The sequence below is a fragment of the Caretta caretta genome, chromosome 8 (genome assembly GCF_965140235.1).
Source record: "Caretta caretta isolate rCarCar2 chromosome 8, rCarCar1.hap1, whole genome shotgun sequence".
In the NCBI taxonomy this organism is placed as follows: domain Eukaryota; kingdom Metazoa; phylum Chordata; order Testudines; family Cheloniidae; genus Caretta; species Caretta caretta.
The window spans coordinates 89,996,396-90,011,990 of record NC_134213.1 but is presented as its reverse complement, the minus strand read 5'-3'; the positions used below and the strand labels follow the sequence as shown (position 1 = coordinate 90,011,990).

The window sequence follows — 15,595 nt, the reverse complement described above, 5'->3', positions numbered from 1 at the left end:
TCCAGCTTCCCAATTTGAATATGCATATATTGTGTTTGTGTGCACTGAATGGGTGCCCACCCACTTTAGTAGATGCATCCATTTGCTAGCAAGCAAAAGTTGCAGCACAAAATAAAAGGCTAGCAAATGCTTGGTTTGGCTGTCTGTATATTAATGATTACATTCTGTGCAGAATTTTTACATCATACAATTTGATGAGTATGTGTATGTACTGTACTAAAATACTGATAATTATTCTCTGACATACAATGATTCACACTTTTTTTTTTTCATTTATTTTAGACATGGAGATGACCTGATTGTTACACCTTTTGCGCAGGTAAATTTCAAATAGTCTCTTTGTTTAGACTATAATATCATAGATAAATTGAATGGAATAGAAAGTTGTCCTTCAGCATCTATGCTCCTGTATTAATACATATATTGAAAACGTGCATGTTTGTAAAATATTATATGTTTTTGTTTACTTTAGGTCCTGGCAAGTTTACGAAGTGTGAGAAATAACTTTACGTTATTGACAAATTTGCATGGAACATCAAACAAGTAAGCTTTCTGCTTTTAATTAAATTCATTGTTAAGTACAATATCTACATCTTGGGCCAGATTTTCAATCTGAATTCAATCCAGCTTCCCTTTGTTCAGGCAAAGGTTTCCACCTGCTAAGAACTGTCTGTAGTTTTGGCCATGGGATGAACTTAAAGAAAAATATTCATATTTAGATCATAACCTCTTTGGTTCGGGACTGTCTATTACTCTTTGTTTGCCTGATGCAGGGAGACCCAAATTCTTGGTTGGTCCCCAGGCATTACTGTAATAAACATAATTACTACTACTAATATGTCTAACTACTAATATTTCTGCTTGTTATTCAGTGCATATGCTGGAAAACTGGCCCATTGTGAGAGTATCTAATGCAGAGGCATGAGCACGTTTTAACATTTAGAAAATGACCCGTTAGCTCATTTGTATGGTACTTCAAACCTTAGCAACTAGATGGCGAACTTCACTGTAATTCATGTCAAATAAAGTTGTACAAATATAAATCTCAGGATGAGAAAATTACTGGCAGTACATTTGGGGGTATATTTTATTATGGCATTTACATTTCTTAGTATTGATTGTATGTGAATATTGGTATTTGAAAACCAGAAAATTTGATTATATTTAATGGTGAATGAAATGCAGAGTTCTCCTATCTGGTGCAGATAAGTCTCTAAAGTTGGAATGCAAATAGAAAGCTTATCAGCACCTTTGGAAGTCTTGTACCTCTTCTTTGTTTCCCATCCTTGGCCATTCCTTCTCCATCTGTTCTTGCCCATCAGTTGGCTCCTTCCCTTTTATTTTCATTTCTTCCCCTTTCCCCAACCTGCCTGCTGCCATCACTGCCTCTCTTCATCTGAAAACAATGCACTGGCTCTCAGGTGACTGAGCCGAATGGAGCAGCTGGAGCTGATGGCCCTTTTGTGTGTGTGAAGGCAGAGAACAGCCTTGGAACAAAGCAGCCCAGGAGCCACTGCTGCTTTAAGAGGAAGAAGAAGGGATTCAGGAGCGGAGCAGCCCAAACAATATTAACTGTCCGTTCCAGTAGGGAAGTAGGGGGAAGGCAGAAAAGCCCGGGTACTGCTTCTCTTTGGTAAGGCTGGAGCGAGGGCACAGAGTGGCTGAAGATAGAGCAGTTCCCAGGAAGGAGACAGGTGGGACGTCATCCTGTGCTGAGCCTAGAAGGATATCCCAGTAAGCCTGCAGAGCCTAATTTTTTTATTATTAGTAGTGGTAGTAGTAGCAGTATTAAGCTTCTGCCTGCAGTTTCCAGCAGCAACAGCAGAGAGCGCCAGTGTGATTCTTCCAGCACAGGGGACTGTTTTTCTCTCCCCATCCTACCTTGGACCTATCCATAATTTAATGCTGCCCCTGGAAAGGGCTTGGTCTTTGAGAGGAGCGGGAGGTCTATACAGTGAGGGGCCTGAGCTCCGACCTGCATTCTAAGCTATCATAGGCTGAACCCAGGCCCTCCTCTCCTTTCCTTTTTCCTTGCCCAGGAGGCAAAGAACAAGCCTTTTCCCAGAATGCCAGCCTCGAGGAGTAGGAGGAGGAGAAAAAGCTCCTGGCTTCAAGGAGAGTGGGAGAGAAGAACCTGCTGGTTCCTGGTGGGCAGAATCTCCCAAGAGAGAGGGGCTGGATGTAATTGGGTACAGAGGGGAATGCTGAGTGGTGGTGAGCAATTGTAAAGGGGCAAATGATGGACTTGAGTGATTTGTTGGAAAGTCTGTGATGCTGCACACTAGTGTCTTCAGAAAGAGAGAACCATGCACTGGAAAGTGCTCCTGGGACTGACTTCTGATCCCACTTACTCTCTGTCCTCGGCTGAGCTAACTCTTCATCTGTCTGCAGTGCTGCCCCTAACTCAGTAACCTTATCTGGCATGATAAACAGGAAAAAAGGTTAAGTAGGAGGGGAGGAAGAAATAATATTTATAAACTATCATTTTAAAAAGATGAGTTATCATCCAGTTTCCCACTCTGGATTTCCCAGCCTTTTATCAGGAGCACAGTGTGCTGTTTCACACCCAGACCCATTAGTCACATTTGACTAATCTGTAATACTGACCAGCATCATTTTCAGTCATTTATTAAAGAAACTGTTCCTCTAGTTCTTTATGTACACGCGCACATACACACGAGCTAGAGAGGCAGTTTCATTAGTAGATGACTGAAAACAAGATATAATATGAGATGGAAAATATATTTGCAAGTAAAATCCAGAGTAGTACATACAATAAACTTAATTTTAAATCTAAAGTGCTCAGCATGTTAATTTTCATTTTAAGATATTTTTTTCTGATGTGGAGTAGAAAGCATTGGAACCAAGTAAAATGTTCTTTTAACCCTCTTGTCCTGAACATTTTCCATCGTGCTTAGCCTTTTATATTGCCCCAGTCATAGTGATCATTTGTTTCTGTGTTCTGCTTTGAAATAGCCACTTCATATGAAGTCACCATTAATATCACTTCTGGGTTAGCCAGGGGTATCGTTGAAAAGTACTATCTGGTAGGTCCTTGGAATTTCGCTCTTGAAATTGTCTGTTTTAGGTGACACCTATTAAGGTTCCCTAACATTTTCTGACACAGCATCCCACTTTCATTTGCATATAGCTTTGAAAACTTTAATCTTGCAGAGTAAAATTTCCCATGCTTTATGTTTGCCTCTGTTGTATTTTTATTATTATTATTATTATTATTTATTATTTAAAGTTTTAAACAATTCAGCCATTTTCAAGAGGTGGGATAGTTAAAAATTGATAGTTCTGGTTAGGTTTTTAAAAAAGGTTTCAGATCATTTTTTGAACACCTGTTGAATCTCAAAGGTTTGGAGTCACAATCTGCAGTTCAGCAGGGGTGGCAACCTTGACGTCGGAGAGGTGTCTTTCCTTGTTTCTGTGAATATAATCCCAGATTGGTCTGATTTATAAACCATGGAAAATCATCATTTGCACAGCTAAAGTAGAACTTATTCACTTAAAACATTATATATCAAACATTCCAAATTTCTTCCCAGGACCTGTGTACTTTCTGCATTGTTTCCAAACAACTGCACAGAACGGGACATAGGCAGAATGCATCCAGACCCTGCTCCTCCCCATCAAAATATCCTTTGGCTAAGAGGGAGGAACACTGGGCTCGTGCAATTTTATATCCGGGATGAGTTAGTATTATAGAGCTGTAGGTCCCTTTTTCAGCAAACTTAGGTGGTTTGCCTTTTCACCACTAGGTTGTGATAGAAGCCAGGATGAAAATAACATGGAGTTTTGCTGCTTACATGGGGAAGCAGAATTATGACAATTTTGCAGGGATGGTGACTGTGCCCTTAATTAACAGGAATTTACCCCTTTTCAAAGAGGGTTGTGATTTGGGGCCAGATTTTCCAATGAATTTAGGAGTCAGATTTTCAAGTGCTCAGCACAGACAATTGGGGGCAGATTTTCAAAATAATTTAGCATCCAACATGCTCCCCAAAATGCTGAACTCTTCTGAGAATCTAGTTACATATTTATATTTCCCACATGGGAGCTGAACTCTTGAAAATCTGACTGTTTTGTGGGTGCTGAGCCCTTCTGGAAATTCTGGTTGTAGGGATTATTTTGGTCCCCCCGTGCCTCTGGAATACTAGGTGACATTGGCTAAAAATGACTTTTTCCATGTATGCTTTGGAAAAAGATTGCACCATTTCGCTCTAATGTGAACCTTGCCAGGTCATCTAGCTCTTCGTGACCTCCAGAGTTACCTAGATCTTTGTGACCTGCAGATTGGATTACAGTAATGTGCCCTACTTGAGGAGCGTGAAGCTAGAACTGTAGCTGAATGAAGCAGCTCACTTGGGGTTTTATCTTCAGGGACTACGTTACACTAGTGCTCCAAAGACATCACTGACTCCTTATTTGCTTTCAGGTGGAGTTTAAGGTGTGGAAAGTGATCTTTAAAGCCATATAAGGCTTGTATTTCCCAAGAGACAGGTTTTGATTCAGGAGTTCAGTGTCCCCATTTGTTGGAGAGAACCCAAGTTTGCTGACCTTCAGGGCATTTCTGAGCTAGTGGGATGATTGTGGCAAAGGTAGTGAGGGTTGATGGTACTGATCTTTTTGTAGCTAATTGGTGTATGTTCTGTTCATAATTTATGTATGTGTAGCTGGGAGGCATGAGATGTGTGGATTTTTTAAAACTAAAAAGAGAGAGATTCCGAATTGTTCATCAACCACTAATTTCACTTTGCAGTGTTTTGGGATTCTAGTGAGCATGAAAGGTATTTCATACCTAAAGAAGAAGGCAATCCACATTTATACAGTATTATCATTACAAACAACGTTTTATTCCTTATTCCTCCACAGGAGGTCTCCAGCAGCAAGTCAGCCGCCAGTCTCCAGAGTTAGCCTGCAAGGTATGAATGTGATTTGTAATCACTTGAAAGTTTCAATGTAAACTGTACGTCCCTTGTTATATATCATACTGTTAAAACCGTGATCTCTTATTTTATAAGATAACTTGCCTGATTCTCCTCTCTCACTGATGTAAATTAGGTATACGTAATCAGGCCCATATTTTTATATATATATTTGTTCTTATTTTTACCCTTTATGCGCAAGAACATTGTAATTTTGGGTGGTCAGCCACAGATGCAGAAGGTAATTAATTTGTTACCGTTAGGATTCCCTATTCTGTATAAGCCTGGACAGGCCCTGTTTGACAAAACTTAAACAGGTTCAGACGTAGCTATATTTTTGACATTTGTTTTAATTTCAGTTTGTTTCCACTGGAACTGCATAAGAGCTAAAATCAAAAGTTAAATCCTGAAGACCTTTTTCAGGCAAAATTTCTATTGTCTTCATTAGGATGTTCTGGAGTGTTTTAAAAAAAATCTTTTATTCAGTGACAAAGAGAGAGAGTGCATGCCAGTGCATTGAATTAATTCTTATTGAAACACATGTAGTTTATTGTCCGAATTACCTCAAAGCAGTGTTCAGGCTTAGAGAATATTATAGAAGTTTCATGGACACAATGATTCATGACTGTTGAAGATGGATGCCCCATTTGCTGCTGTTGTAGGTAATTGTTATTGAACGCTGCACCTTCTTGCTACAGAGTAATAGTCCCTATATTAGCAAAAGGTTTCATTTAGCCGTTACTGTCAAGGCTGACCCTATGCTGTTTGCTGCTCTGTGTGTTCACCTCCCTTTCCCCACCCTCCACTAATCCATCTCTTGAATCCCACCCCAAGTTTTATAGGGTTATTTAACATTTTCCCATTAATATTTCTCTGATTATGGTTTTAGATTCACTTTTTCCCCTTTATGTATGTATGATCCTTCTTTTCCCCTTTTCCTTCACTCTGTCTTGGTGAATCTTTTCCTCCTTTTTGTCTTCCTGTTTTCCTCAGAAAAATTTCTCTTAGTGTATACTTTTCCATTATTGCAATTCCCTCTGTCCATCCCACTTTCCCCAGGTTTAGTTTTTACCAGTCTCTCTCTCTCTCTCTCTCTCTCTCCTTCCCCGTCAGCGCCTCCTTTCTTTTTTTCACTTTCCAAATATTCCTATTATATACCCTAACTGCTCCCCTCCACTTGTACCCCATCACTCAGACTTGTGCACACACGCTTCGTCCCTTCAGAGACCAGCGCAGAGGGGTTTGGGGTCCTCTATGGTCTTGGAGGGAAATAATATTAAGACAAGTCTCCAGGAGGAGTGCACCAATCAGGGCTCAGCTGAGCTCACACTGCTGGGGTTAGTCTTAGTCCACACAGAGCAAAGTGAGTCCTAATCAGTAGTTCAGCACTTGTTCTACCACAGTCTCTGCTGGGGTTGGGGGCAGATGGGAGAGGAGTGTGCAGTGGCTGCTTTGGGGCAAAAGAGGAGCAGCAAAGGGAGGCAGAGGGTGAGAGTAAGCCTTGTGGGTGACAGGAGAGCAACGGGACATAGGTGAAGAAGCAGGGAGAGGGATCAGCTGCTGGGGTGTGGGAGGCAGAAGGAGGAAGCTGCATCTTAAAGGGGATTTGTTTATTTTTGCCAGGTTTGTTTATTGTCTATCCCCCCTCCAGTCCCCTTCTTGCCAACCTAAGCAGCAGCATGGTGCACCTGTTTGCAGCACATGAAGCTTTATTTCCTACCAATAAACAGATGTAGATGTAAAACTATTCATTCATAATATTTTATCTTCTCATTTTCAGTAATTATGCTCAAGGAGTGACTACTAAAGGGTGATTTTCGTATTGGGTGCAATTCAGTGGCAGCTGGATTAATAGCTAACATAGTCATTTGATTTTTCCTAATATGATCCATATTTTGTGGTATATAAATATTTATTATATTTGAGATTTTTCTGGTAGGTTAGTCAAAAAATAACTAACGCTTCTAATGCGAAAGCCTCCAATGCAGTGTTCACATATGATCTTAAACTCCTTCTCGTTTGCTCACTGTTATATTCACAGCATTCAGATAGGATTAAGAGGAACACAATTCACCACTTTTATCTGTCAATTATGGTTTTAGTAGGACTTTTGTCTCATATTCCTTATGAGAAAGTCCTATGCAATTTAATAGAGAATGATAACCTTACCATAGAATTTTTTTATACCACTTATAGAATCTTACAGCAAGGAGATCATTCCCTGTTCAATTCTGTACATATTCAGAGTAATTTCTATAGACCCCTATTTCTGCATTTACAGAGAAATTATATGGATTTGCACTGTTGCCAACTCTTGAGATTTTATCATGAGCCTCATGTTATTTGGCATTTTGCTGAAAGCCCCAGATTTTTATGAATCTTTCTGTTCAGGGTTTTTGTTTTTTTTTCCTGGCCCTCATGGTTCTGGAGAAAAGCATGAAAACATGAACACTAAAAACTCAAAAACCAGAAGACAAATGAAAAGAGCCCTAACATTTATTTTTAAACCTCTCTCATGATTTTTGAATGCTTGGGGTTGATAATACAGATATTACGACATTTATCTTACATTCAGATAACTTATGCTAGACATAAAAGCATATCTTGGTATTTATCCATGATATGAAGGCGACGTGCGTTTTATCATCAGTATGTGGAATTTATTTTTATCTTCGTATTACAAAAGGGCAGTGAAGGAAAATTGTGCCTTATTTTAGTGTTTCGTTAATTTTGAAGCAGGTGGGCAAGTACGGCCGAATCCAGTGATCACTGAAGTCAGTGAGTCTCATCATGAACTTCATGATAAGCTGGCTTTGGATGAGACCCTCAAAGAAAATATAAGGCATATTCTAGTATAGTTTAAGTAAAACATAATGATTGTGGGTACATTTAGGAAATATTTTTGAGCTCCAGATGGGAAATGATGTGATTACCCACAGGCACGTGCTGGCTGCCACTTCCCGCAGCTCCCATTGGCCAGGAACGGCGAACTGCAGTCACTGGGAGCTGTGGGGAGCCATGCCTGCGGATGGTCAGCGTAAACAAAATGTCTCGAGGCCTTCCATCGGATTTCCCTGATGGGCCGCGTGCCGAAGGTTACCGAACCCTGGTGTAGCAGAATGCTTAGAGCTCTTAGCTAAATTCAATTTCAGGTGATTTTGCCAAAGAATTTAGTGAAGTACTGTAGTTTTGTTCAAATATCACTTAGGGCTTAGGCAATCCCTTTGTGAACAGAGTAGAATATCAAATCCTATAGATTGAAGATCATAGAATAATAGAAGATTAGGGTTGGAAGAGATCTTAGTAGGTCATCTAGTCCAACCCCAGGCTCAAAGCAGGACCAACTCCAGCTAAATCAGACCAGCCAGGGCTTTGTCAAGCCAGGCCGAAAAACCTCCATGGATGGAGATTCCACCACTTCCCTAGGTAACCCATTCCAGTGCTTCACCACCCTCCTAGTGAAATAGTTTTTCCTAGTATCCAACCTAGACCTCCCCCACTGCAGCTTGAGACCATTGCTCCTTGTTCTGTCAACTGCCACCACTGAGAACAGCCGAGCTCCATCCTCTTTGGAACCTCCCTTCAGGTAGTTGAAGGCTGCTGTCAAATCCCCCCTCACTCTTCTCTTCTGCAGGCTAAATAAGCCCAATTCCCGCAGCCTCTCCTCATAAGTCATGTGCCCCAGTCCCCTAATCATTTTTGTTGCCCTCCGCTGGACTCTCTCCAATTTGTTCACATCCTTTCTGTAGTGGGGGGACCAAAACTGGATTCAGTACTCCTGATGTGACTTCACCAGTGCTGAATAGAGGCGAATAATCACTTCCCTCGATCTGCTGGCAATGCTCCTACTAATGCAGCCCAATATGCTGTTATGCTTGGCAGCAAGGACACACTGTTGACTCATATCCAGCTTCTCATCCACTGTAATCCCCAGGTCCTTTTCTGCAGCACTGTCGCTTGGCCAGTCGGTCCTCAGCCTGTAGCAGTGCATGGGATTCTTCCATCATAAGTGCAGGACTCTGCACTTGTCCTTGCTGAACCTCATCAGATTTCTTTTGGCCCAATCCTCCAATTTTTCTAGGTCACTCTGAACCCTATCCCAGCATATCTACCTCTCCCCCCAGCTTAGTGTTATCTGCGAACTTTCTGAGGGTGCAATCCATCCCATCATCCAGATCATTAATAAAGATGTTGAACAAAACCGGCCCCAGGACAGACCCTGTGACACTCTGCTTGATACTGTCTGCCAACTTAGACATCGAGCCATTGATCACTACCCGTTAAGCCTGACGATCTATCCAGCTTTCTATCCACCTTGTCGTCCATTCATCCAATTCATACTTTTTTAACTTGCTGGCAAGAATACTGTGGGAGACCATATCAAAAGCTTTGCTAAAGTCAAGGTATATCATGTCCACTACTTTCCCCATATCCAAAGAGCCAGATGTCCACACTTCTACTGTCAGAAGGTCCCAGCATCAACGTGATGAGAATGGACAACAGCACTGACACACAGAAGGAAGTCTCAGAGGTCGCTATTCCTACCTACATGCCTCCAGCTTTCATCCAGACCACACCACACGATCCATTGTCTACAGCCAAGCTCTAGGATATAACCGCATTTGCTCCAACCCCTCAGACAGAGAAAAACACCTACAAGATCTCTATCAAGCATTTTTACAACTATAATACCCACCTGCTGAAGTGAAGAAACAGATTGACAGAGCCAGAAGAGTACCCAGAAGTCACCTACTACAGGACAGGCCCAACAAAGAAAATAACAGAATGTCACTAGCCATCACCTTCAGCCCCCAACTAAAACCTCTCCAATGCATCATCAAGGATCTACAACCTATCCTGAAGGACGACCCATCACTCTCACAGATCTTGGGAGACAGGCCAGTCCTTGCTTACAGACAGCCTCCCAACCTGAAGAAAATACTCACCAGCAACCACACACCACACAACAGAACCACTAACCCAGGAACCTATCCTTGCAACAAAGCCCGTTGCCAACTGTGTCCACATATTTATTCAGGGGACACCATCATAGGGCCTCATCACATCAGCCACACTATCAGAGGCTCGTTCACCTGCACATCTACCAATGTGATATATGCCATCATGTGCCAGCAATGCCCCTCTGCCATGTACATTGGTCAAACTGGACAGTCTCTACGTAAAAGAATAAATGGACACAAATCAGATGTCAAGAATTATAACATTCAAAAACCAGTTGGAGAACACTTCAATCTTTTTGGTCACTTGATTACAGCCCTAAAAGTTGCAATTCTTCAACAAAAAAACTTCGAAAACAGACTCCAACGAGAGACTGCTGAATTGGAATTAATTTGCAAACTGGATACAATTAACTTAGGCTTGAATAGAGACTGGGAGTGGATGGGTCATTACACAAAGTAAAACTATTTCCCCATGTTTATTCCCCCCTATCCTCCTCTTCCACCTCCCCCCACTGTTCCTCAGATGTTCTTGTCAATTGCTGGAAATGGCCCAGCTTGATTATCACTACAAAAGGTTTCCTCCTTCCCTCCCCCCCCACCCCGCTCTCCTGCTGGTAATAGCCCACCTTAATTGATCACTCTCTTGTTACAGTGTGTATGGTAACACCCATTGTTTCATGTTCTCTATGTATATAAATCTCCCCACTGTATTTTCCACTGAATGCATCCGATGAAGGGAGCTGTAGCTCACAAAAGCTTATGCTCATATAAATTTGTTAGTATCTAAGGTGCCACAAGTACTCCTTTTTTTTTTAGTCAAAAAGTGTAATTTAAAGTACAAGGTTTAGAGAGAGGGGGATTATTCCTCCTTTCAGATGGATCGTGGATTAGAATGGCACCCAGAGAATTTATTGTCCATGTTTCCCATGTAAACTCTGTGAGTTGAATCCTAGCCCTGCTGAAGTCAAGTGGAGTTTTGCCATTGACTTCAGTGGGGCCAGGATTTAATCCCATGTTGCTTAGTGCTTATGCCATCGGTTTTACCAACTTTACCCTATCTGTCCACCCCAGAGGTGAAAGTAAGTCGAGTGACTTAACGGTACGCTGGGGCCAGCTCTGGTCCCCGGAAGGGGCGGGGCCTAGGGTGGAAGGGGTGGGGCTGAGGGGGTCAGAGCCAGCCCCAGCCCACCCTGTAAGGTAAGTGCCCGCCCCTCCTCCTTCTCCTCATCATCCTCCGCCCTTCCCCCACCGGGGTAGCAGCCCAGGGCTCTGGGGGCTATTGAAAGGGCCCGGGGCTCCCCTGCTTCTACTGCCCCAGTCCTTTAATTAGCCGCCGGAGCCCTGGGGAAGCGGTGGGGCTCCAGCGGCTATTTAAAGGACCAAGGCAGCTAGAGTCCCTGACTTTTAAATAGCCCCTGGAGCTCCTGCTACCTCAGGGCTCTGGGGGCTATTTAAAGGGCCTGCGGCTCCCCTGCTTCTACTGCCCAGCCCTTTAAATAGCCCCTGGAGCCCTGGAGTAGCGGTGGTGGGGCTCTGGCGGCTATTTAAAGGGTCAGGGCGGTAGAAGCAGGGGAGCCCCAGGCCCTTTAAATAGCTGCCAGAGCCCCACAGCCGCTACGGAGCTCTGGAAGCAATTTAAAGGGCCTGGGGCTCCAGCCACTGCTGGGAGCCCCAGGCCCTTTAAATTGCCCCATGGGGACAGGGCCGGCTTTAGGATTTTTGCTGCCCAAACAAAAAAAATTTTGGTCACCCCCGCTTTTCTTGTGTGTCCCCCCGCCCCTGGCTCCCCCCCAACTCTGCCCCTTCCCAACCCTTTCCCCAAATCCCGGGCCCCACCTCCTCCCCTGGGCGTGCCGCATTTCCCCCCACCCTAGCTGACCTCCACTCCGCCTGCTCCCTGGAGCAGAGGTGAGCGAGGGTGTGTGTGGGAGGTGCAGGAAGTAACAGGGGGGTAGAGGAACCGCTCCCCGCCCCAGCTCGCCTCCGCTCCACCACCGCCACCTCCCCCGAGCGCACCGCCGCTCGGCTTCTCCTTCCTCCCTGCCAGGCTTGCCGCGCGAAACAGGTGTTTCGCGCGCGGCAAGCCTGGGAGCAAGGGGGGGGGAAGCGGAGCGGCGGCACGTTCAGGGGAGCAGGCGGAGGCGGAGCAGAGGGAAGCTGGGGCGGCGGGGGCACATTTCTAGGGGCGGCATGGCTGGCGCCGGAACGCCACCCCGAGAAATGTGCCGCCCCAAGTACCTGCTTATTTTGCTGGTGCCTAGAGCCGGCCCTGCCTGGGGAAGCCGGGCTGCCCCAGTACAGTGCACCGGCTCTTGCTGGTACACCGTACCGGCTTACTTTCGTCTCTGGTCCACCCCCCAATCAGATAAGTGAAGTGAAGATAGACTAGAGATTAGGTAAGTAAATTAAATAGTATTTTTAGGGCAGCATTCTTGAGTAGGAAGACTTCACTAGCTTTTATTTGGTTTCCATGCCAGTGTAATATCAACAGACCCCAGTCGTCGGTGGGCATGATTGAACCTGGGACCTCTGTAGCTAAATACACGAGCCTCTGCTGCATGAGCTAAAAGCTATATCACAGTTAGCTCAGGCTGTAGAGCAGACTCATTACTCTCTCTCTCTAAGTGGTCTCAGTGCCACTAGATAGGACAGAACATCTCACCCAGAAAGAGTGTGGGTTACACCAGGACTTTGTACCCCATATAAAGATTTCCAGTCATACATTCTGGTTTTAAGCTATGAGAGACAGAAAGAGTAGACTCATAAAAAAAATAATTTTCATTTTGTTAGTCCCCAAAGACCTATGTGGAATTGTCTGCATGAAGTCATCCAAGTCAAACAGGTTGACCAGGTACAGAAACTGGTTCTGTAATATTTCATTGGCTTTTGTGAATGGAAGGACACAGAGTAGTTGGCAAGACTTCTCCCAAATATACCCCTTCCTATTAATTTCATAATACTAATCCAGTGTTATCCAAACTAAATGAAGTTTCAGGGTCTCCGTCTTCCCTCCCGCTGTCCTTCTCTATGACCATTTGATAGCCCCTCTTTTCCTCAACTTCTCCAGAACCATTCTTCTTCCCATAAGCCCCAGTTCCTTCCCATCCTGTGACACTCCCTCATTGCTTCAGGCTCAAACCTCTGATAGATCTGCCCCACCTCCCAATCCGGTGCAACTCTTAACTTTGATGATCCAGTCTCTTAGTTATGCTCTGTGTTAAGTGCACCCACTAATCAATGTGGTCCAGTGTCCATAGCCATAATACATAATTCCACACCATCTAATCTTTGGTCAAGCAGCTCATCTTTATCATCATAGGACTGGGATTCTGAGGGGCTGCTTATGCTACTTTAGCCACAGTTGATTTTTGTGGTAAATTGTGCCCTGGACTTGTAGCTTCCCTGTGCCTAAAGTGGAAATAAGTGTAAGGGAATGGCACTGGAGTGGAGAATGTTGACTAACAAATGCTCACATGCTTTCGTCAGAGATATGCCTAACTAATAGGGGCAGAATAGGGTGTCCAGAATGTCCTTTATCCTACATGAATGTACGAATATCACATACCCCAAGACCAGCCTGAATTCTGATCTCATTTAACTGGTGCACTGAAAGTGACCAGCAGTTAGTATTCCCACCATGCCACTGATGGCTACTATAAAGCCCACATCCTACCTGAAGTTTGCATTGATTATTGCCTCACATGTACTGTTACATACTGTAACTCTTTTAACTCTAGGGGGAAATCTAATGCCCGCTGGATATTAAGGTTCTTTATTTTTCTAGTGGTCACACCTTTTGCCTGAATAGGGCTGTAATTTGAAAGGTATGAAAGGAAGAAGAGAGTTCCCTATCTGAACACTTCTGATGAAGTTCCAGCTGTATTTCCTGTGTCTCCTGAAAGTTTCACAGAGGGAAGCTGTGAAGCATTCTGCCTGCATTTAGCCTGTGCTGGATCCTTAAAGATGAAAAATGTCATTTTAAATCGAAATTTGTTTGTTTTGAAGGTTAGGTGTTTATTATAGATCTGCCATTGTCATACTTTGGTTCATGGATTCAGCACCATCAATTGACGTCAGTATGAACATCTCACATTCCTTTCCTTTTGTCATTAGCAGCGTGTTTTATATCCTGTTATGAAAAATATAAAATGCATGATTTAAAGCAAACTAGCATAAATTAATGAAATTGTCCTTGAGCTGTGGGGGGAAGAGAGATTACATTCAACATTTAAACTGGACATAACATGCCAGTTGTTGCTAAACTGGAAGTTTACAGGATTTGGCAATTGTTTAAAATAAAGGATCAAATTCATCCCTGGAGTGTTCCCATGGAAATGCACCAAGGTTGATTTTGGCCTAGTGTGGAATGAATAAACTATAACAAATTATGCCATTTATTTTTTATCTTTATTTTTCTCTAGACCATGAAAAGCATAGCCACAGCTTGTACACGACAAACCACTAAAATGCTGATAGTGATGTCACTGTCAATTTCAGACTTTTCTTAACATTTTAACCACAATCAAAAGAAAGAGCAACACATAGTGTACATCCTGTGTTTTGTCCTTGGTATCAGTTTCAGCAAATCTGGCAGATTTTTCCTGTTATTTGGTTATAAATACAGATTATAGAACCAAACAGAATTTTTTTATGAATTAAATAAAAATTTTAAAAATTAAATGTGTGACTATATCAGAAACAACAAGAGCAACCCCAAATCCGTCATTGGCACAGTCATTTCACAATTAGAAATGAGAACAGTTTAAGGCAACAAACCTTCTGTGCAATACATATTAATACAAGCAGTACCCAATTGCATTTTTTAATGATATAGAGGCATGTTAATGTGATCTCAACTGCATTCTGTAAATTCACTTTTTTACAATTATCTTATTTCCAATGTTAAAACTACCTAATTTGTTGGTGTGATTTATTACCCAGGTGTGGCAAAGTTGCTTCTGCACCACACTGTCTCTTCCCCCACTCCAAGTGTTTGTATGTGGCATGCAACAGCTGTGCCTCAGTTTCCCAATGTGGCCTTTGGCCTCTTTCAGCCATTGACATGACCTGGCCCTCTGAACAAACCAGGTAATGGAGTCCAGCACTGTTCAAGGTTTCAAAGTCCTCCACTTAAAGTCAGACAGAAAATAGCAAAACAACTAAATTTTCAGCCCACCTGAACTCAGCTGGTAGTCTTCTTCTTTGCAAGCTAGCTCCAGCTTCAGACCATCCTAACAATGACGCAGTCTTGTTGGTTTCACTCCCACTGCTCAGGGGTGACACACTCTTCCTCTACTCAGGGTTTCAGGTAGGATACAGTCCCTGATTGACCCCTATCACCAGCTAAGGTCTCAGCTTCCCAGGCTTCTCTCAGCCCAAGGGAAAGCTCCCAGGTACCTCTCACCTGGGTCTCTTCCTGGTCCCTCTTCCAGCCCCTCCCTGCCAGGGTTTGATCACCTATTTGCCTGACACCACTCCAGGTGCAGCTTGGTAGCTTAACTGGCTTCTTAAGCCATTTTAACTCTTTTGTTGCTGTGTGCAGTTATACACCCCGTTACAATGCGTATTTTGGGTTCACTGTTCTTTCCTTCATATGCTACAAAGAAAGTAGTGGACAGATCTTCAAAGGTCCAAATCAGCGGGGAGATGAAAAGTTGCCAGCTTTTCGAAGTACAGAAGCAGATATGGGGAAGGACTAAA

At 43.3% G+C, this 15,595-nt stretch overlaps 1 protein-coding gene across 3 annotated transcripts in view; it reads left to right on the top strand.

The window, feature by feature from the left end:
- Nucleotides 1–15,595, top strand: part of PDE4B (phosphodiesterase 4B) — a 404,634-nt gene that overhangs the window by 317,835 nt on the left and 71,204 nt on the right. For all 3 annotated transcript variants that reach the window (XM_048861443.2, XM_075131780.1, XM_048861444.2), the window contains 3 exons: nucleotides 283–319; nucleotides 473–543; nucleotides 4,882–4,931. In XM_048861443.2, coding sequence (XP_048717400.2) covers nucleotides 283–319; nucleotides 473–543; nucleotides 4,882–4,931 — 158 coding nt within the window. The remainder of the gene's footprint in view (nucleotides 1–282; nucleotides 320–472; nucleotides 544–4,881; nucleotides 4,932–15,595) is intronic.